At 44.1% G+C, this 22387-nt stretch overlaps 2 protein-coding genes across 7 annotated transcripts in view; one reads left to right on the forward strand and one right to left on the reverse strand.

The window, feature by feature from the left end:
• Positions 1-18052, forward strand: part of ZSWIM5 (zinc finger SWIM-type containing 5) — a 189892-nt gene extending 171840 nt beyond the window's left edge. For all 3 annotated transcript variants that reach the window (XM_019017414.4, XM_063699338.1, XM_055347357.2), the window contains 4 exons: positions 820-977; positions 13660-13823; positions 14302-14383; positions 15132-18052. In XM_019017414.4, coding sequence (XP_018872959.3) covers positions 820-977; positions 13660-13823; positions 14302-14383; positions 15132-15994 — 1267 coding nt within the window. In that variant the 3' untranslated portion in view covers positions 15995-18052. The remainder of the gene's footprint in view (positions 1-819; positions 978-13659; positions 13824-14301; positions 14384-15131) is intronic.
• An 815-nt stretch (positions 18053-18867) lies between these two features.
• UROD (uroporphyrinogen decarboxylase) lies at positions 18868-22316 on the reverse strand. 4 transcript variants are annotated; one of them, XM_004025677.5, is made up of 10 exons: positions 22165-22316; positions 21431-21543; positions 21235-21314; positions 21096-21158; positions 20661-20858; positions 20382-20543; positions 19871-20008; positions 19611-19711; positions 19441-19507; positions 18868-19106 (listed from the first exon to the last, which is right to left on the reverse strand). In XM_004025677.5, the coding sequence occupies exons 1-10, from the start codon at positions 22182-22184 to the stop codon at positions 18945-18947; spliced, it is 1104 nt and encodes a 367-aa protein (XP_004025726.3). In that variant the 5' UTR covers positions 22185-22316; the 3' UTR covers positions 18868-18944. The 4 variants fall into 4 exon arrangements, with proteins under 4 accessions (XP_004025726.3, XP_018872968.3, XP_055203342.2 ...); XM_019017423.4 differs by having other exon boundaries at positions 21431-21593; positions 22165-22278; XM_055347367.2 differs by lacking the exon at positions 20382-20543 and having other exon boundaries at positions 22165-22313.
• Positions 22317-22387: the final 71 nt, after the last annotated feature.

Consider the following 22387-nt stretch of genomic DNA (forward strand, 5'->3'; position numbering starts at 1 on the left):
TACCCCAAGACTTGAGAACAATGAGCTATGGGCATCTTGTTTCCAGGCTAGAATAGGATCCTTGGTTTAGGCAGTTAAACCTCTGGGATGTAGCACACTATACAGAAGAAGAATTTTAGTCAGACTGTAAGGCTGGGAGAATACCTTAGCTAAAACAGGAAATTCCTTGGCATGTATTTCTTATACTTTTAGAAATAACCAGGCTGGATACGGTGGCTCAAGCCTGTAATCCTAGCACTTTGGGAGGCCGAGGCAGGTAGATTGCTTGAGCCCAGGAATTTGAGACCAGCCTGGGCAGCATGGTGAAACCCCATCTCTACAAAAACAAAAAATACAAAAATTAGCCAGGCATGTTGGTGCACACCTGAAGTCCCAGCTACTCAAGAGACTGAGGTGGGAGGATCGCTTGAGCCTGGGAGGTCGGGGCTGCAGTGAGCTGTGATTATGCCACTACACTCCAGCCTATGCGACAGAGACAGACACTGTCTCAAAAATAAATAAAATAAACAACCCTATGATTCTTTTTTAAAATGTATTAACTTTTCTCTCTTTTTACAATATATCATACTATTCAACCTGATAGCTCTTGAACTGCCTTTCACATCCATTTGTAGTGGAAACTATTCAGCGTTGAGTACTCTTAAGTGCCCAGGCACTCACCTCATATAGTGTATAGTACCATAGGTTTAAAAACCTTCAAAGCTCTTAGTTAATCCTTTCCTCTCCCCAGTTCCTCCCCAGCAAAGAGCAAGCTTCTCTAAGGTGGCTCAGAAGCCCAGGGTCTGGATGGTGGCTGATGATTCTTCCTGGGTCTTCCAGGTTACCTGTTTTAGAAAACTCAGCTTCTGCAGGCGACACATCCCACCCTCACCATATGGTATCTGTGGTGCCCAGCCGTTATCCTCGCTGGTTCACGCTTGGACACTTGGAATCACAGCAGTGTGAACTGGCCTCCACCATGCTGACTGCTGCCAAAGGTGAGCATAGATAGACCTTAAGCTCCAGCATCACCCGTCTGCCTGCCCAACCATGGCATGTCAAAGGCTTGGCCTGCAGTCTCCTGAGGAAGAGAAGCTCCTTGACCATTTAGAATGATAGTGATCCTCACTTTGATTGCTGCCATTAGAAAGAGCACCTGGCCAGTCGCGGTGGCTCACGCCTGTAATCCCAGCACTTTGGGAGGCCGAGGTGGGCAGATCACGAGGTCAAGAGATCGAGACCATCCTGGCCAACATGGTGAAACCCTGTCTCTACTAAAAATACAAAAAGTAGCCGGGCATGGTGGTGGGCGCCTGTAGTCCCAGCTACTCAGGAGGCTGAGGCAGGAGAATGGCGTGAACCCGGGAGGCAGAGCTTGCAGTGAGCCAAGATCGCGCCACTGCACTCCAGCCTGGGTGACAGAGCAAGACTCCGTCTCAAAAAAAAAAAGAGCACCTGGATCCAAGCCAGAACTTTACCCTAGTTACTAATTGTAGGATACCAAATATGTAAAATTAAATGATCTTTAAGGTACTTCTAAGTCTAACCTTCTGTTTGATAAAATCACTTCACCTTTCTACGCCTCAGTTTCAAATCTATAAAATGGGGATCATTGTCAATGACCTGTCAGCCTCCCAGGGCCACTGGAAGATCTAATGAAGTGATGACTAAGATAGAGCTGAACTCCTTACAGATATAAGAGTTGGTGATTTTTTTCAGTGCCCTGGTAAAAGATAGGCAGTCCAAAGTGATTCTCAGGCCTTTAAGCTCACATACATCCTGTTAGCTATGCAGGTTTCACCACAAACAGAAGTGAAAGTAAGCCCCTATATAAGAAGGAGCTGTGATAAAATGCTAGCCACCATGAGCTCCTGAATATTTTAGACCAGGAAACTACATGGATTTTGAAGGTTTTTTTAATTAAAAATAACTTTATGTGGTATCTTCTTATTGTCCCCCCAAAAATACATGCTCATTAGAGAAAAGGTAAAAGTTACATATAAATTAATATAAAAATGATTAGCAAACAAATACAAAAATAGAACAAAGCATATGATCAGACAGTTCACAGAAAAGGAGATACAAATAGTTTTTAGACAACTAAAATACCTGGTATCACATTAGAAATACAAATTAAAATTAGCCTGAGATAACATTTTTAACTGATCTTATTGGCAAAACACAAATCTGATAATGTGCATTCATGTGAGGAGTGTCAAGTGGGGAGTGGTGGTAGCCTGCATGGAGTATCAGATTCCAAGCAGGATAAGGAGGAGGACTACAGATCTAAGGAAATCAATGAACCACAAGCATAATAAACATGAAGAAAACTATACCATGGCACATCATAACCAAAATGCTTAAAACCAATAATATAAGAGAAAATCTACTTAAAAGCAACCAGAGTAAAAAAGATACATTACAAAGGACAAAAAAACAAGTATGGGAACAGATTTCTCATTAGAAACAATGTAAGCCAGAAAACAGTGGGAAAAAAAATCCCTTAAAGTACTTTAAAAAAAAAAAAAATTATCAGGCCAGGCACGGTGGCTCACACCTATAATCCTAGCACTTTAGGAGGCCAAGGCGGGCAGATCACTTGAGGTCAGGAGTTTGAGAACATCCTGGCCAACATGGTGAAATCCCTGTCTCTACTAAAAATACAAAAATTAGCTGGGCGTGGTAGCGCACACCTGTAGTCCCAGCTACTCAGGAGGCTGTGGCACGAGAATCGCTTGAACCTGGGAAGCAGAGGTTGCGGTGAGCCGAGTTGCACCACTGCACTCCTGCCTGGGTGACAGAGTGAGACTCTGTCTCAAAAAAAAAAAAAACCAAAAACTGTCAAACTAGAATTTTATACCAATGAAGATATATTTCAGAAACAAAGATGAGGCCAGGTGCAGTGGCTCACACCTGCAGTCCCAGCACTTTAGGAGGCCAAGGCAGAAGGATCACTTGAGACCAGGAGTTTGAGACTAGCCTGAGCAACATAGCAAGATCCTGTCTTTGCAAAAAATTTTAAAAATTAGCCAGGTGTACTGGCAAGCACCCGTAGTCCCAGCTACTCAGGAGGCTAAGGTAGAAGGACTGCTCGAGCCCAGGAGTTAAGAGACTACAGTAAGCTACCATCATGACACTGCACTCCAACCTGGGTGACAGAGCAAGACCCTGACTCTTAAAAAAAAGAAAGATGAACTAAAAATCTTTTTCAGACAACCACAGTTCAATTAGAAATCGATAATAAAAAGATATTTTAAAATATCTTAAGTTTTTGGAAATTAAACCACATACGTGTATATTACTCATGGAGCAAAGAAAAAAATCACAAGAAAATTAGAAAATCTTTTGACTATATGAAAATGAAAGCACAAGTCAAAATTTGTAGAATGTAGCTAAGGTTTTACTTACAAATTTTTAGCAATAAATGAAAAATGCTTCAAATCAGTGATCTCAGATTTCACTTATTTTTTTTTTTTTTTGAGATGGAGTCTTACTCTGTTGCCCAGGTTGGAATGCAGTGGCGTGATCTCTGCTCACTGCAAGCTCCACCCCCCGGGTTCATGCCATTCTCCTGCCTCCGCCTCCCAAGTAGCTGGGACTACGGGCGCCCGCCACCACGCCTGGCTAATTTTTTTGTATTTTTTGTAGAGGTGGGGTTTCACAGTGTTTGCCAGGATGGTCTCGAGCTCCTGACCTCGTGATCCGCCCACCTCAGCCTCCCAAAGTGCTGGGATTACAGGCGTTAGCCACTGTGCCCAGCCCAGATTTCACTTTAAGAAGTCAGAAAAAGAAAACCCAAGGTAAGCATAGGGAAGGAAATAATAAAAATGAGAGCAGACAGGTGCGGTGGCTCATACCTGTAATCCCAGCACTTCGGGAGGCCAAGGAAGGCAGATCACTTGAAGCCAGGAGTTTAAGACCAGCCTGGCTAACATAGTAAAACTCTATCTCTACCAAAATACAAAAAAAAAAAATTGCGTGGGCATGGTGGCATGCGCCTATAATCCCAGCTACTCGGGAGGCTGAGGTACTATAATCATCTGAACACAGGAGGTGGAGGCTGCAGTGAGCCAAGATCACACCACTGCCCTCCAGCCTGGGCAAAAGAGTAAGACTCTGTCTCAAAAAAAAAAAAAAAAAAATCAGAGCAAAAATCAATGAAATAGAGAATAATCAATGAAACCAAAAGCTGATTCTTTGAAAAGATCAATTAAGGCCGGGCACGGTGGCTCACGCCTGTAATCCTAACACTTTGGGAGGCTGAGGTGGGAAGATCACTAGAGGACAGGAGTTTGAGACTAGCCTGGGCAACATAGTGAGACCCTGTCTCTGCAAAAATTTAAAAACTAGCTGGACATGGTGGCACCCGCCTGTAGTCCCAGCTACTCAGGAGGCTAAAGCAAGAGGATTGCTTGAGCCCAGAAGTTTGAGGTTACAGTGAGCTATCGTGCCACTGCCTGGATGAGAAAGTGAGACCCTGTCTCTAAAAACATAAACAGGTAGGTGGGTCGAAAAAAAATGAACCAGCTATATGTCCAAAAGAATTGCAAGCAGGAACTCAAACAGATAGTTGTACGTTTATAATAACATTATTCATAATAGCCAAATGTTCATCAACAGATGAATGGATAAACAAAATGTGGTATATATAGACAATGGAATATTATTCAGCCATAAAAGGAATGAAAGTCTGATACATGGTACAACATGAGTGAACCTTGAGAACATGCTAAGTGAAATAAACTAGACACAAAAGGATAAAGATTGTATGATTTTGACTTACATGAGATACCTAAAATAGCTGCAGTCGGGAAATATCAATGGATTCAAAGCTAGTGCATGAACATTTGAAAAACAGGATATTCGTATAGTCTCAAGGTATCTCTTCACAAAATATTTACCAATCATAAAGGAAAAATGTACAACTTTACAATCGAAACCTGGCCAACACCACTTTAATCAACTGATCACAGTTAATATCATCAGAAATGAAGTCAGAAGCATAGATTACCTGATAGGAAACAATAAGAACTCAGCATCACTTCTGTGACATTACAGCCAAAAGTGCAAATGTACATCTAATAAGGAAACATCAGGAATACCAAATTAAAGGACATACTACAAAATAACTAGCCTGCAAAAGTGTCAAGGTCATGAATGTCAAGGAAAGATGGGGAAATTTTTCCAAATTGAAGAAGACTTAAAGGCACATAGCAAACTAAGTGCAACACATGAACTTGTATAAAATCTTTTTGCTATAAAAGACATTTTGGGGACAATTGGTGGAACTTGAATGTGGTCGGTGGTAGATGGTAGGAATATATCTGTTAATTTGCTGCTTTTGATGGTTGTCTTGTGGGTGTAGGAGAGTGTCTTTGTAGGAAATACACACTACAATAGTCAGGAGTGATGGGGCATCAAGTCACTTACTTTCAAATGGTTCAGAGAGAAGAAAAAACATCTCTGTTCTATTCTTCAAACTTTTCTGTAAGTAAAATTATTTCAAAATAAAGGATTTGTTTTAAATTTTATTTTTTAGTAGAGACGAGGTCTTCCTATGTTACCCTAGCTGGTCTTGAACTCCTGGCCTCAAGTAATCCTCCCACCTTGGGCTCCCAAAATGCTGGGATTACAGGTGTGAGCCACCACACTTAGCCAAGGAAAATTATTATTTTTATTTATTTATTTTATTTTTATTTTTTGAGACAGAGTCTCGCTCTGTCACCCAGGCTGAAATGAGTGGCGCGATTTCAGCTCACTGCAACCCCTGCCCCGGAGTTCAAATGAATCTCCTGCCTCAGCCTCCCGAGGAGCTGGGACTACAGGTGCCCGCCACCATGCCCAGCTAATTTTTATATTTTTAGTAGAGATGGGGTTTTGCCATGATAGCCAGGCTGGTCTCAAACTCCTGACCTCAGGTGATCCACTCACCTCAGCCTCCCAAAGTGCTGGGATTGCAGGCATGAGCCACCACAGAAAATTTTTGATAAAAAAGTGTGTTGACAAAGGTGTGGAGAAACCTTTTTAAAACTCAACTATATGTTGTCTATAAGAAACCCACTGTAAAGACACAGATAGATTAAAAGTAGAGATGGAACCAATAACCTAAATGTAAGAGCTAAAGCCGTAAAACTCTTACATGAAAACATAGGAATAAGTCTTCATGACCTTGGGTAAGCCAATGGATTCTTAGCTATGACATCAAAAGCATGAACAACAAAAAAATATATAGGTAAATTAGACTTCATCAAAATTTAAATCTTGTGTGCATCAAAGAGCATTATCAAGAAAGTGAAAAGAGCAGCCAGGCGTGGTGGCTCACCCCTGTAATCCCAGCACTTTGGGAGGCCGAGGTGGGTGGATCACCTGAGGTCAGGAGTTCGAGACCAGCCTGGCCAACATGGCAAAACCCTGCCTGTACTAAAAATACAAAAATTAGCTGGGTGTGGTGGTACATGCCTGTAGTCCCAGCTACTCGGGAGGCTGAGGCAGGAGAATCACTTGAACCTGGAGGCAGAGGTTGCAGTGAGCCAAGATCATGCCACTGCACTCCAGCCTGGCCAAGAGAGTGAGACTCCATCTCAAAAAGAAAGAAAAGAGAAGAGAAAAGAGCCAGACATGGTGGCTCACACCCATAATCCCAGTGGCTTGGGAGGCTGAGGTGGGAGGATCACTTGAGCCTGGGAGGTCGAGGCTGAAGTGAGCCATGATCACACCACTGCACTCCAGCCTAGGCAAGAGTAAGACCTTTTCTCAAAAAATAGGCCAGATGCAGTGGTTCACGCCTGTAATCCCAGCACTTTGAGAGGCCGAGGCAATCATATGAGGTCAGGAGTTTGAGACCAGGCTGACCAACATGGAGAAACCCTGTCTCTACAAAAATACAAAAATTAGCTTGGCATGGTGGCAGGCGCCTGTAATCTCAGCTACTCGGGAGGCTGAAGCAGAAGAATCACTTGAACCAGGAGGCAGAGGTTGCAGTGAGCTGAGATCGTGCCACTGCACTCCAGCTTAGGCGACAGAGCGAGACTCTGCCTCAAAAAAAAAAATTAATTAATTAAAAAATAAAAATAATTATAAAATAAAATCAATCATCTAAGTTTGCACATTAGTAAAATAGAGAAAGAATAAATAACAATCAATTTATAAGTTAAGCTTCCACATTGGGGAAAATAGCGAAAGAAGAGCAATGTAAATCTAAGTTAGCAGAAGAAAATAGATAACAAAAATTAGAGCAGAAATCAGTGAAATTGAAAGTAGAAACAGTAGGCAAAAATCAATAAAAGCAAGATCGGTTCTTTGAAAAGATCAATAAAATTGATAAACCTTTAGGCTAACCAAGAAAAAAAAAAGAGAGGAGATCTAAATTACTAATATCATAAATGAAAGAGGGGCCATCAGTTCTGATCCCCATGAACATTAAAAGGATAATAAAAAAAATTTTTGAACAACTCTATGCCCACCAATTTGATAACTTAGATAATTAGATGGACCAATTTCTTGAAAAAAACAATCTACCAAAACTCACAGAAGGAGAAATAAATAATCTGAATAGGCCTATATTTGTTAAAGAAATTGAATTAATAATAACCTTCCAAAACAGAAAGCACCAGGCTCAGATTATTTCACTGGTGAGTTCTACCAAATATTTAAGGAATAAATGGTACTGATTCTCTAAAGTCTCTTCCAGAAAATAGAAGCAGAGGAAACACTTCCTTACTCTATGAGGCCAGCATTACTCTAAAACCAAAACTAGATAAAGACATTACAAGAAAGGAAAAGTACAGATCAGTATGACTCATGAGCATAAATGCAAAAATCTTGAACAAATTTTAGCAAATCAAACCCAACAGTGTATAAAAAGAATGAACCACAAGTAGGATTTATTTCCAGTATGTAAGTTGTCTCAACACTTGAAAATCAATTAATGGAATCCGTTAATTCCATTAATGGAATTTATTCTTTCCACAGGCAAAGAAGAAAAGTCATTCATCAGTAAATGCAGGAAAAGCATAACTGACACCCATTCATAATTAAAAAAAAAACCCTTAGCAAACTAGGAATAGAGGAGAACTGCCTCAACTTGATAAAGAATTTCTACAAAAAAACCTACAATTACCGGCTGGGTGTGGTGGCTTACACCTGTAATCCTAGCACTTTGGGAGGCCAAGATGAGAGAATCGCTTGAGCCTGGGAGTTCAAGACCAGCCTGGATAACATAGCAAGACCTCGTCGCTACTAAAAAATAAAAAATAGCCAGCTGTGGTGGGCACACTCTTATAGTTCCAGCTACTTGGGAGGCTGAGGCAAGAGAATCACTTGAGCCTGGGAAGTCAAGGCTGCAGTGAACCATGATTGTACTACTGCACTCCAGCCTGGGCAAAAGAGCTTAAAGACAAAAAATAAAACCTACAACTAACTACCATTATACTTAATGGTGAGAAACTAGATGCTTTCCCTTTAAGATCAGGGATAAGACAAGAATGTTCCCTCTTGCCACTTCTATTCAGCATCATACTAGAAGTTCCTAACTGATACAATAAGATAGGAAAAGGAAATAAATGATACACAGATGCTTCCTGACTAATGACAGGGTTATGTCCCAATAAACCCATCTTAAGGTCAAAAATTCTTAAGTGAAATCATTGTAAGCCAGGGATTGTTTGTACATATTGGAAAGGAAGAAATAAATCTTTGCTCACAAATGACATGATTGACTATGTATGAATCCCAAAGAATCAATTTTTTTAAAAACTGGAACTAACAAGTAATTATAGCAAGTTTGCAGTATATAAGATTAATATACAAAATTCAATTGCTTTCCTATATGCCAGCAAAGAACAATTGGAATTTGAAATTAAAAACACAGTACCATTTACATTAGCACCCCAAAAATTAAGTACTTAGGAATAAATCTAACAAAATATGTATAAGATTGATATGAGGAATACTGTAAAACTTGGATAAAAAAATCAAAGATGATTTAAATAAATAGAAATGGTCCATGTTCATGGATAATAAGAATGTGTATTAGGAGGTTAGTTCTTCCCAACGTGATCTATAGATTTAACACAATCCCAATCAAAATCCCAGCAATTTATTTTGTGCATATCAACAAACCCTTTCTAAACTTTGTGTGGAAAAACAAAAGACCTAGAATAGCCAACATAATATTGAAGAACAAGTCAGAGGCCTGACACTACCCAATGGAAACACTTACTATAATATTAATCAAGACAGTGTGGTACTGTTGAAAAACTGAGAAACAGATCAATGGAACAAAATTAAAAGCTCAGAAATAGACTCACACAAATATACTCAACTGATACTGAGAAAGGAGCAAAAGATTGTCTTTTCAACAAATGGTGCTAGAAAATCTGGACATTCACATGCAAAAAGAAATTAATATAGACACTGACCTTAGACCTTTCACAAAAATTAACTCAAAATGGATCATAGACCTAAAGGTAAAACACAAAACTATAAAATTTCTAGAGGATGGCCGGGCGCAATGGCTCACGCCTGTAATCCCAGCACTTTGGGAGGCTGAGGCGGGCAGATCATCTGAGGTCAGTTCAAGACCAGCCTGGCCAACATGGTGAAACCCCATCTCTACTAAAAATACAAAAATTAGCCAGGCGTGGTATCACACACCTGTAATCCCAGCTACTCAGGAGGCTGAGACAGGAGAATATCTTTAACCCAGGAGGCGGAGGTTGCAGTTAGCCAAGATCGCACCATTGCACTCCAGCCTGGGCGACAGAGTGAGACTTGGTCTCAAAAAATAAATAAATAATAATAATAATTCTAGAGGATAATCTAGGAGAAAATCTAGGTGATTTGGGGTTTGACAATGACTTTTTAGATACAACACCAAAAGCACAATCATGAAAGAAAAAAATGAGTAGTTGGAATTCATTAAAATTCAAAACTTAAACCCATGAAAAACTGTAAAGAGGCCGGGCTCGGTGGCTCACGCCTGTAATCCCAGCACTTGGGGAGGTCGAGGCAGGTGGATCACCTGAGGTCAGGAGTTTGAGACCAGCCTGGTCAACATGGTGAAACCCTGTCTCTAATAAAAATTTAAAAAGTAGCCAGGAGTGGTGGTGCACGCCTGTAATCCCAGCTACTCGGGAGACTGAGGCAAAAGAATCGCTTGAACCCAGGAGGCAGAGGTTGCAGTGAGCCCAGATCATGGCCATTGCACTCCAGCCTGGGCGACAAGACCGAGACTCCATCTCAAAAAAAAAAAAAAAAAAAAAAAAAGAAAAGAAAAGAAAGAAAAACTGTTAAGAAAACAAAAAGACAAGCAGAGACTGGGAGAAAAATATTTGAAAAACTCTGATAAAGGACTTATATCCCAAATATACAAAAAACTCTTAAAACTCAACAATAAGAAAACAACCCAATTTTAAAATGGGCTAAAGATCTGGAGAGAAACCTCACCAAAGAAGATACACAGATATCAAACAAGCATATGAAATAATGCTCAACTTATATGTCATTAGGGAATTACAAATTAAAACTACAGTGAGATATCATTACACAGTACTAGGATGGCTAAAATCCAAAACTGACAGCACCAAATGCTGGCAAGGATGTGGAGCAACAGCAATTCTTATTCATTGCTGGTGGGAATGCAAAATGGTACAGTTACTTTAGAAGACAGTTTGGTCTTTTTTTTACAAAGATCAACATAGTATTACTGTATGACCCAGCAGTCATGCTCCTTGTTATTTAACCTATTTGAAATTATTTGAAAACATGTCGACACAAAAGCCTGCACATGAATGTTTAAAGCATCTTTATTTATAATTGCTCCAAACTGGAGGTAACCAAGATGTTCTTCAAAAGGTGAACGGATAAATAAATTATCGTATATCCATAGAATTGATTATTATTTCTAAATAAAAAGACATGGTTTCTCAAGCCACACACACTCAAAAAAAAAAAAAAAAGAGACATGGAAGTTTTGGGTGTAAACTCTGAGGGAAAAAAAAAACAAAGATATGGAGGAAACTTAAATGCGTATTGCATGTTGTAAGAAGCCAATCTGTATTATCACACTAGTCTTTAAGTTAAAAAAAAGAAGAAGAAAGAAAAAAGCCAGTCTGAAAAGGCTACTTACTATATGATTCCAAGTATATGATATGCTGGAAAAGGCAAAACTATGAAGACAGTAAAAAGATCAATAGTTGCCAGGGACTTAGAGGGAATGGAGAAAGGGATGAACAGATAGAACACAGGAGATTTTTAGAGAGGTGAAACTATTTTATATGACACTGTGATAGTGGATTAATAGCATACATTTGTCAAAACCCATACAACTGTATAACACAAGAGTGAACCCTAATGTAAAGTATAGACTTGAGTTAATAATATATGCATATTGGTTCATCAAATATACCACACTAATAATTATGTACAATCAGCCCTCTGTATCTGTGGGTTCTGCATCTGTGGATTCAACCAACCATGGATCAAAAATATTCAGGAAAAAAAACTCCTCAGTGTTCCAAAAAGCAAAACTTTAATTTGCTGGGCACAAGCCACTATGTTGAATCCACATGTAATGATGTATAGGCATTGTATTAGATATTATAAGTAATCTAGAGGTGATTTAAAGTATATGGGAGGATATGATGGTAGGTTATGAAAGACTTGAGCATCCTCAGATTTTGGTATCCAAGGGAAGTCATGGAACCAATCCCCCATGGGTGCTGAGGGATTTCTGTATTAATATTGGTTTACCAAATATACCACATTAGTATAAGATGTTAATAATAGGGGATATATGGGAACTCTCTGTACTATCTGATCAATTTCCTGTAAACCTGAAACTACTCTAAAGACACAGTCTATTAACTTAAAAAACTGTTTTTAAAGATGATAGAAGAATAAAGGAAATCTCTTGCATAATCCTGGCACCCAAAAACAACTATTAATAAGACATTGGCATAAATATTCCTGGAGATTTTCTATTCATATATATGCACACACACTATGTATCTTTTTTTATAAAAATAGAATCATAGAGGTCAGGTGTGGTGGCTCACACCTGTAATCCCAGCACTTTGGGAGACCAAGGCGGGTGGATCATGAGGTCAGGAGATCGAGACCATCCTGGCTAACACGGTGAAACCCCATCTCTACTAATAATGCAAAAAATTAGCCGGGTGTGGTGGTGGGCGCCTGTAGTCTCAGCTACGCGGGAGGCTGAGGCAGGAGAATGGCATGAACCTGGGAGGTGGAGCTTGCAGTGAGCCGAGATTGCGCCACTGCACTCCAGCCTGGGCAACAGCACGAGACTCCGTCTCAAAAAAAAAAAAAAAAAATTAAAAAAAATAGAATCATAGAATATTACAAATTTTTTATAATTCTCACAACAATTGTTTCCATTTTATAAATGAAGTTATTGAACTCTTATTTATTTTTTTTTTTTTTTGAGACGGAGTCTCACTGTGTCACCCAGGCTGGAGTGCAGTGGCCCAATCTTGGCTCACTGCAACCTCCGCCTCCCAGGTTCAAGCTCTTCTCCTGCCTCAGCCTCCTTAGTAGCTGGGACTACAGGCTCACGCCACCATGCCTAGCTAATTTTTGTATTTTTTTAGTAGAGACGGGGTTTTACCATGTTGGCCAGGCTGGTCTCGAACTCCTGACCTCAAGCGATTCACCCACCTCAGCCTCCCAAAGTGCTGGGATTACAGGCGAGAGCCACTGCGCCCAACCTGAAGTTGTTAAACTCTTAAATGGCTGAACCAGGTTCGGTCCCCAATGTGTTTTATTCCAAAGCCTATAGTCATACCATTCCTTCTCTTTGACTTTATCAGCAGTTACAAAGCAAAACATAAGGCCTACTTTTTGTTTTATCTTTACTTAATGTATTTGTCCTTTATAAGATATAACAGTCTTTCATACACTACTGCCTTCATCCAGCAACCTTCACCTCATATGATGTTATATTCCTTAACTGTTTGTTTTTTGTATAGAATCCCTGCCTATTGAATAAGAAGTGGTGGCCCCGCTCCTTTTTGCTCCAGGGAGCTGTAATGAGAAGCAGACAGTGGGACTGCCTTACTTTTTTGGCAGTAATGTGGCTTTCTGTCTACTGTATAAGTAGCTCTGGAAATTCAGGTGTTCAAGAAAATTATTTCTGGTACCTAAAGATCCTGAGGATTGCCGGGCGCAGTAGATCATAGGGTCAGAGATCGAGACCATCCTGGCTAACACAGTGAAACCCCATCTCTACTAAAAATACAAAAAATTGACCGGGCGTGGTGGTGGGCGCCCGTAGTCCCAGCTACTCAGGAGGCTGAGGCAGGAGAATGGTGTGAACCCGGGAGGCAGAGCTTGCAGTGAGCCGAGATCAAGCCACTGCACTCCTGCCTGGGCAACAGAGCGAGACTCCGTCTCCAAAAAAAAAAAAAGGATCCCGAGGGTAGAGGGTATTAGGTAGAGACAGATGAAAAGGTGGAGAGAATAGGATTCACGTGGGGGTCTGGGGAAGGAAGGAGCCTCAAATGTGATTAGTGGAGACAGCTCGATAACCCAGAAGGGGCGGTAGCATTCAGAAGCATTCAATGAATTGATAGCAGCCATTTCAACGAGTATCTGTTGCAGTCAGCTGACTGTTTAGTAAAACTTTAAAATAGACGCTGCCCCTTCTCTTGACACCTGTAGGAGACACTTTGAGACTCCGAACAATTCTGGAAGCAATACAGAAGCATATTCATTCTTCCTCCCTCATCTTCAAACTGGCCCAAGATGCATTCAAGATTGCTACTCCCACTGACAGTAGTACTGACAGCACCCTGCTCAACGTTGCCCTGGAACTTGGGTTACAGGTATGGAGGAAGAGTAGGCCATCCACAGTTTAGACCTCTGACCTAGTGACAATTGGCAGAAGATAAGATCTCTGGGAGACTGGGCATAGGCCAAGTCTGGCTCTTCCTTTGGGCCCAGAACACAAGTTCTAGGCTAGGGAAAAGGCAAGGATTTCATAAATTGGGCTCCACTTTTAAGTTAAGGCCAGAAGCAAGATAAAGCTTTAGGCTCCCTGGGGTCCCTATCTTCTCTCTACCTCCCCATTTCTACAAGTCAAGCAAGGTATGATAATAAGGACTTTGCTGCAGATCATCAGAGAAGCTTCCTATCTGATTGGTGGGAGGGCTGGGAAAGAAATTAACTGTATTTTATGTTTATCAGCGGAGAGACCACTGTTTAAAGCACCAGAAAATATTTGTCGCATAAATGAATGGCAAGGGGAGGGAGAGGTCACAACAGTTAGGCATAGCCCACTGGAAAGGCCTCTTTTGTGCCCAGGTGATGCGGATGACCTTATCAACCCTTAACTGGAGACGCAGGGAGATGGTACGATGGTTGGTGACCTGTGCTACAGAAGTGGGTGAGTCTCCCACCTTCCTCTACCCCCAGGGGAAAGGAGTTTCTAGGCCCTACTCTTGGGACAGGACAATCAATCCTTAGAGCTCTCATATTCCTATGAGATCTTAGGCCCATCAGGAGATGGCCTAAGAAAGGATGGGGCTGCTGGTAGGAGAAGGTGGCCTCTGTTCAGCCAGCCCAAGCCCTGTCTTCACTGCTTGAACCATATCCTGATGTCAGCAGCACTTGATCCTCTCATCAGAGACATGTCTAAGAGAATGAATTTTCAGTTGCTACTCAAGTGCTCCCTTGGGAGGTAGTGGGCCCAGTGGTTTGGTCCCCATCCCTGTGCATGCTTGTAAAAAACTCCAGGCAACTTAGAGGCTCAGGACCCTTTCTAAAGCCCAAAGCCCCAGCACAAGACTCTACCCTGAGAGGCCCCACTTCAGCTAGAACCCCTGGCAGATCTGTAACCCATGCCTCAGGGCAAGCAAACCCCAGGCTCTACTGTCCCATCCTTGTGAGGGGCTAAGAGCACCTGCAGCAACCTTCAACCCTCTGACCTGGGGAAAGAAGGGATAGGAAGAGACCCCAAACAGGGTCTGGCCATCTGGGATGCTCCCCTTGCCCTGGTTTGCCTCATATCATCTCAAGGTTGCTGAGAGGAAGAATTCATCTCTGCAGGCCAAGTTCAAACCCCAAATGGTAATCTGGGTAGACCTGAATCAGGACCCAGATGGCCACGGCTGAGCTCAGGCTCTCCCTGACAGGTGTGCGGGCCCTGGTGAGCATCTTGCAGAGCTGGTACACACTCTTCACCCCTACTGAGGCTACTAGTATTGTAGCTGCCACAGCCGTATCCCACACCACTATCCTGCGCCTCAGTCTTGACTATCCACAGCGGGAGGAACTGGCTAGCTGTGCTCGCACACTGGCCCTACAGTGTGCTATGAAGGATCCACAGAGCTGTGCCCTGTCAGCCCTTACACTCTGTGAGAAAGACCACATCGCCTTTGAGGCAGCCTACCAGATTGCCATTGATGCTGCTGCTGGTGGTATGACCCATTCACAGCTGTTCACCATCGCCCGCTACATGGAGCTCCGTGGCTACCCGCTACGTGCCTTCAAGCTGGCCTCATTGGCCATGAGCCATCTTAACCTGGCCTACAACCAGGATACTCACCCAGCCATCAATGATGTGCTCTGGGCTTGTGCTCTCAGCCACTCTCTGGGCAAGAATGAGCTGGCAGCTCTCATCCCCTTGGTGGTGAAGAGTGTGCACTGTGCCACAGTGCTTTCAGACATCTTACGACGCTGCACAGTGACTGCACCTGGCCTGGCCGGCATCCCAGGCCGCCGAAGCTCTGGAAAGCTCATGTCCACTGACAAAGCTCCATTGCGCCAGTTGCTGGATGCCACAATCAATGCCTATATCAACACTACACACTCACGCCTAACACACATCAGCCCTCGCCACTATGGAGAGTTCATTGAGTTTCTAAGCAAGGCTCGGGAGACCTTCCTGCTGCCCCAGGATGGCCACCTGCAGTTTGCCCAGTTCATCGACAACCTCAAACAGATCTACAAAGGCAAGAAAAAGTTGATGCTGCTGGTGCGAGAGCGCTTTGGCTGAGAGAGCAGATAGCTCACCGCCAGGGCAGCCTGGGTTCCCAGGTAGTATCAGGTCAGGCCAAGGGCACTGAAACATTTGTCCACCCTGAGAGAACTCTGAGCACCTGTGGATGAGGCCAAAGGACCACAGGGCTAAGGATGGGGAAAGTCCAACTCTAGTCGATAATGCCTACCTTGGCAAGCTTCTGACTACAGTTCATGGAGGAGCTGGGCCCTGCAGATCGACCAGAAACCCCACAACATGCCACCTCATGCCCTTATATCCTGCGTGTCCTGAGCATTGGCCCTGTCTCCCTTGGCAAACGCAGAACACTGTTCCATCTCAGGGATTGCTTAACCAGAGAAACAGACACATTTGTGGGACTGTAAATACTATATGTGTTGCTAATTATTGTAAACTTGTAACTATTTATAATTCTGCTTCTGATTTGATGGCCACTTGAAGTAGCTGTGGGTAGGAGGATATGCTTATTTTCTGAGGAGACTCACAACCATTTCTCAGGTTTCCCTTGCAGAGTGTTTGCTGGTAGCAGTGGAAGAGTGGGGGTGCCAAGGAGAAAAATGGCCAGTTAGGATCAACCCAAGTCTAGTCTATGCAGAATCCCCCACCTACAGACAGGGCATTTATAGTCCAGTGGTGAGTGAGGGACAGAGGCCAGGACTGGACTTAGACTTTTGCCTCACAAAACTGTGAGGACATTGAAGCTCCTGCCTCACACAGCCTCTTCAGGAGCCTGCTGAACACCTGAGAAACAAGTGCAGGGAGAAGATGAAGGTCTGGGAAGCCGCTGAGTTCATAATATTCATCTACTGTGGTCACCTTTGTGTTAGCAAGTGTGTGGTTTCATCTATAATCGTGTGTGTGTATCTTTTATGGCTAAGTACATGTGTGTATGTGCATAGATACATCTGTGCATGCCTGTTTGTGCACATATATATTTATGTGTATGTGTCAGTTCTATGGCTGTGTACCTGTTTGAATATGTGCACACTGGACTGTGAGTTTCTACGTGAGGATATACACATTTTGTGTACATGTGAGGATGCACATCTTTGTGCAAATGCACTCATGTTTGTGCATGTTTAGTATGTGTATCTGCGTACACGAGTGCATGTGTATAAACATGTTTGTATCCATGTGTATGCTTGTTATCCATGCATCTGTGTCTTTATATGTGTAACTGAGCGTATTTCTACATGTAGGGATGTCTGTGTATTCATGTTTGAGGATCTGCATCAATGTGTCCTTTCTTTTTGCCAGATTTCTCTTTCCCATTCCTCTTAAATCTCTCTCGCCAGCTAAACGTTTGTTCCCCATCTCTGTGCCTCCTCTATTCATTCTCTCACCAAACAAGCTTCTAAGCACCAATCTCCCTCTGCCATCAGATTGGCTGCTTTAGCGCCACAGTTCTCTTCTTGCCTCATACTTGCTTTCTTCCCCTGCCTTTCTACCTCAAGCTTCCTCGCCAGCTTTTGTCACAGTCTCATTGCTCGCTGACTTGGAGGCTAGGGCTGGTCTGCACTTAGCCTCTCCCTTCCTAATTTCTAGCCCTAGTGGGCAGTCCTGTCTTAGCCCTGGCTGACCTCCATAGTGTATCATGTTCCTGCTACCTTCCTGACCCCTGTGCTCAGCCTGGAATTGTTATAGGAGGTAGCAAGGGCATTCAGAAAAGTCAGTTGGAACCAGTGTCTTGGTGTTTACTGTTTCATGTCTTAGTTCCTGAGTTGGGGGTGGGGTTTGATAGGGAAGGGGTGGTATAGCTAGAATGTGAACTAAGAACTTCTCCATCTGCTTTACTTTTTCTTTCTTCGACAAACTGTCACCTTTTTTACTCCAAACTGACCAAGAAGTTGTATTTGCCGTTTGTGGCTACTCAAGTCTTACTGTCCAGCCAAGGGCCCCTACGTCTCAGCCCAATGGGTTGGTTAAAAAAAAAGAGAGAAGCCACTCTCATTTCTGTATCACAGTTGCCCTTTTTTAGCAAGTGTGTGAATTCACAGTGCTTTTCTATGAATAAATCATGGATCACATAAAAGATCATTTTTCTAAAAGCAGAAATTGTGTTCTCTCACTAAATGAAACCCATCTCTCCTTTCTGCATTGCCCTGGCTGGGCCAGGGAGCTGGTTCAGCCTACAGCACAGTGGGTGCCTAGTGGTCTAAGGAGATGCAGAATGACAGATAAAGAATTTCTTGCCATACCAGACCCTTCCCCAGGGCTTACAGACACCTCAGAGCCTTGTCCTGGGAAGCAGGTACCACCAGGAAGGGTGGAATAACCAAGATCTTGAGAAAATTAAAGGGGATGCTCAGAAAAGAATATAAAGCAACCTTGAGTTGCCAGAGGGTCTTTTGGTTTCAGAGGGCTTCTTGCTTTGGTGATGATGGACTTGTCTAAAGCTCCAATCCTAAGCAACCTAGCTCTGAGCTTTGATGTCCTCTATATATTTTGGTGTCAAAGCTGAGGGTCCCTCAGCTTCTCCCTGCTCGCCTAGACTCCATCTTCTTCCCCATGCCTCTCTGAAGTGTTCTAACTCCTTCTGTGCCCCTTTTTGATGTATACTTCCCTTCCTCCCCAGACATAAAGCCCTATCAATTTGGCCTTTGTATGTTGTGAGGACCCCACCCGTTTTTCTGCAAATGTCACAACCTGAACTGCTAGGAAAGCTCTACCCTACCCCATGTAGTTCTGGGACTTAGGTATCTGAGAGTAAGATGGGAATGAGAATCCTTAAGTGCTATAGTACATATTCACTGATACCTAACCCCCATGACTTGTGAAGAGGATATAGAGAGGGTTCCCAGGGAAGGAGCAGAGGCTAAGAAGAACTGAGGATATGGGCACAATCTTTCACAAACAAAACTACACAATAGTTCAACTCTGAAACTTTTATTGTCCTGGAAACGATCAATCATCTGTGTTAGTGGTACTTGAGGGTAAAGGTATACACTCAGTTCTGTCGAAGCAGACGTGAGTGTTTATGCACAGCATCCACAAAGGCGCCCACATGTTCTGGGTCCATGTCAGGATAAAGCCCATGGCCCAGGTTGGCAATGTAGCGATGTGGCCCAAAGTCATCCAGCATCTGCTTCACCAACTGCCCGATCTCCTCCTGGGGGACCAACAGGGCACTGGCTACAGGAGGACCAGCAAGGCTTTGTCCTCCCTATATATACTAGTGACAAATGCATATGTAGGCATGCTTCTACTCAGTGTTATTCAGTCATTCAATAAAATTTATCAGATCCCTAGTATGGACCCAGGCATGAAGCATAAACACAAATGAACAACAGCAACAAAAAGTCTGGTCTTTCTAGGGCTTATGTTGTACATACAGAGTAGAAGAAAAGGACAGAAAGACATTAAAAACAAGTGCACACAGAATAATACAACCACAGCCACAGGAGTGCACAGTAACAGACACACAGAGGGGCCCTGGCTGTTACCTCAGATGCATACAAGGCACAGGGGTCCAGGTTGCCCTGCAATGTCACCGTCTTCCCCACACACTCCCTGGAAGCAAAGCCAGCGCCACGTTCTGGTAACCGCATACATGGCAGCTCCCCCCGCCAACACCCCCACCTCAACCTCAAGGCCTCACCCTTCCATGGCTTACCGGGCTTTCTTTGGGGCCACTGTCCAGTCAAGCCCAACCACCTCATAGCCAGCTTGGGCCAGCTCCTCCAGGGCAAAATGCCCATCCTTAGCAAAGATGATCTAGAAAAAAGCAGATCTCAGGCTACAGAGGGCCTTGCTACAACCACTAATCTTTCTTGACTGTACTTCTGCTGCCCTCCAGTGGTCACTCCAGTCCATGCAGGGCTTAGCCTGAAAGCTCCACAGGACCACCTTCACTCAACCCATCCCAAACCTCACCATGGGCACTGGTGCCAGGCCTGCCTCCCGCAACCTGGCCTTCACTTGCTTGGCCACATCACGGATGTAAGGCAGTGCAAACTTGTTGAAGAGCTGTGGGCCAAGATGCCCTGCATGGGACTCAAACAGCTGCAATGCCTAGTTAGGGTATGGTGAAGAAAAATATGTAACACACAAAGAGGAAGTTCCCCCCACATACAAAATCCACCTCAATTTTCCCCAAATGACTTCAATCCCTGATACTGCCTGACCCTATAAACCCAGTAATTTAAAAAAAAAAAAAAATTTTTACTTTCCTCAGATCCCAGCACTAACTTTGGTGTCTGAATACTTAGAGCATTAAGCCCCACTGTCAGTGTCAGGATGGGCTTGGCTGCTCAGCTAGATCACTGGAGGCCAAGGTTCTTTCATCCCTGGCATTAAGACCCCTGCCCTCTCAGGTTTAGGACACTCTTGCTTCTGGTCCTTACAGACCAAATCCCAGCCTATTTCTCTCTCTCTCAGGACTCACCTGGGCACCAGCCGCCACTTGTCCTACCAGATATGGGACCAGAGCATCAGTGAGGATACGAAGCAGCTGGTGACTAGCCTGAGGTCTCTGATAGAGCCAGCGCTTGGCCTGAGCCATGGTGCTTGAGCCACCACCCTCAACCATGTATGTCATTAGGGTCCACTACAGAAGGATAGAAAGATGGTGTCACAGAAGCCAGACTGACCCTTCCTTTTGTCTACCCCAGACCTTCCAGAGTGATCTCCCCGCGCCCTGAGTCCCTGCCCTGTCCCACATTACTGGGGCACCAGCAAAGCCAATCAGCGGCACACGTCCAGCCAGTCGTTGTCGGGTAAGGGTGATGGCTTGGAACACATAGCCTAGCTCAGAGGCTACCACTTCTGGATCCCGTAGGCGTTCTAGGTCCTGCTCTTCTCTTAATGGCTCTGGGAAGCTGGGTCCTTTGCCAGGTACCATGGTCACCTCCATGCCCAGTGCCTGGAGGGGGAGAAAACATCTGGGTTCCCAAAATGGAATCCAGGAGGAAAGGTTCTGTTCAGCTCATTCCAGGAGGAAGGAAAAGGAGAATAAAACTGCCAAACTCCATTTCTTTCAACCTTAGTTTTTCCCTCGATCCAGTTAGGATAAGTGCTTATTGTAAACCTTGACTGGACTGATAGAAGGATTTTCAAGGCGTCCTTGGATTACACTCTAGAATCAGGTTTGAGTGGGTACCTGGGGTACAACAAGGATGTCGGAGAAAATGATGGCAGCATCCAGAGGGAAGCGACGCAGTGGCTGTAGGAAACAGGAGACAGGTTGCTAGGTGGCAGACTGAAGACATAAATCTTTCCCTCTTTTGTGGACCCCTCACCTGCAGAGTCAGTTCACAGCAGGCCTCAGGAGAGCGACACGTGCTGAAAAAGTCCTGGGCAGCCCGGGTTTCCCTAAACTCTGCATACAGAGGGAAGACGGGGCTCAGCCTTGAGGCCCTCCAGAGCCCTCCCCTGCCCCTTGAAAACTTTTCTCCCTCCGGAGTTTTATCTAGATTTCCAGGCCCTGACTCTTACCTGGTAAGTAACGGCCTGCCTGGCGCATGCACCAAACGGGAGTGTAGTCTGTTTCCTCTCCCCAGGCTGCTCGCAGGAATGTGTCATTCTTCAGCTCCGGAAAACCCTGAGGTCTGGCGATCAGGTGGGGGTGGGGGTAGGTGTCAGTATGCTAGGCTGGAGGCTGGGGAAAGCGCGGGTTCATAAGGCCGATTCAGTCCAGGACCGCTATCTACCTCCTCCAGGCCAGCTCCCAAACCCTGGCTTTCCGCCCGTTCCGCCTCCTCTCTGCCTATCAGGTGGTGCACAAACTCCAGAAGGGCCCGCCCTGGGGCCTCTTCCCTCCACTTAGTCTCTACTCTTCCAAGCTCGAAGCAACCAGAGGGACTGGGGGGAGGGAATGAAGGCCCACTAAGGATAGTTTGGGGGTCTTCGAACTAGTGAGCCTCAGAAACGGGAATGTCACTGGGCTGGTTCAGGGGCTGAGAAATCCCCAGGCTGGGGGATAAAGAGGGATCAGAGTTGATGGTCCCAGAATAGAGATCCTGGATGGAAATCCTGAGGCATCCCTTGAATTAAGGCCCTGGGATGAACGTCTCAAAAATCCATGGTTTTAGGATTCAGGATCCCAGCTAACGGAGTTCAGGTTGGGAGGTCTCCAGGGTGGGGAAAGGGGAGTACAGGGATAGAGTCCTGAGTTGGAAGGTTCAAATTGGAAGCCCGGCTAGCCACACCGCGTGCTCTGGAGAACTCACCCCAACCCATTCGCTTCCATGGTCAGCTGTCTGTAACTGCGAGCTCAATCCGCAATTTAACCTGAATCTGAGCCTGCCCCCCCAGTCCAGGCTCCGCCCCTTTCTGTAGGGAACCAAGGGCGTCGCCATGTTGAAGATCACATGATCGGACTCCAGCGACAGCTCCAGGGCTGCCCTGGCTGCTGCCCGTAGGACCCCTACCTTTTTTCACCGTAAAGTTCGC

This window comes from Gorilla gorilla, chromosome 1 (genome assembly GCF_029281585.2).
Source record: "Gorilla gorilla gorilla isolate KB3781 chromosome 1, NHGRI_mGorGor1-v2.1_pri, whole genome shotgun sequence".
In the NCBI taxonomy this organism is placed as follows: domain Eukaryota; kingdom Metazoa; phylum Chordata; class Mammalia; order Primates; family Hominidae; genus Gorilla; species Gorilla gorilla.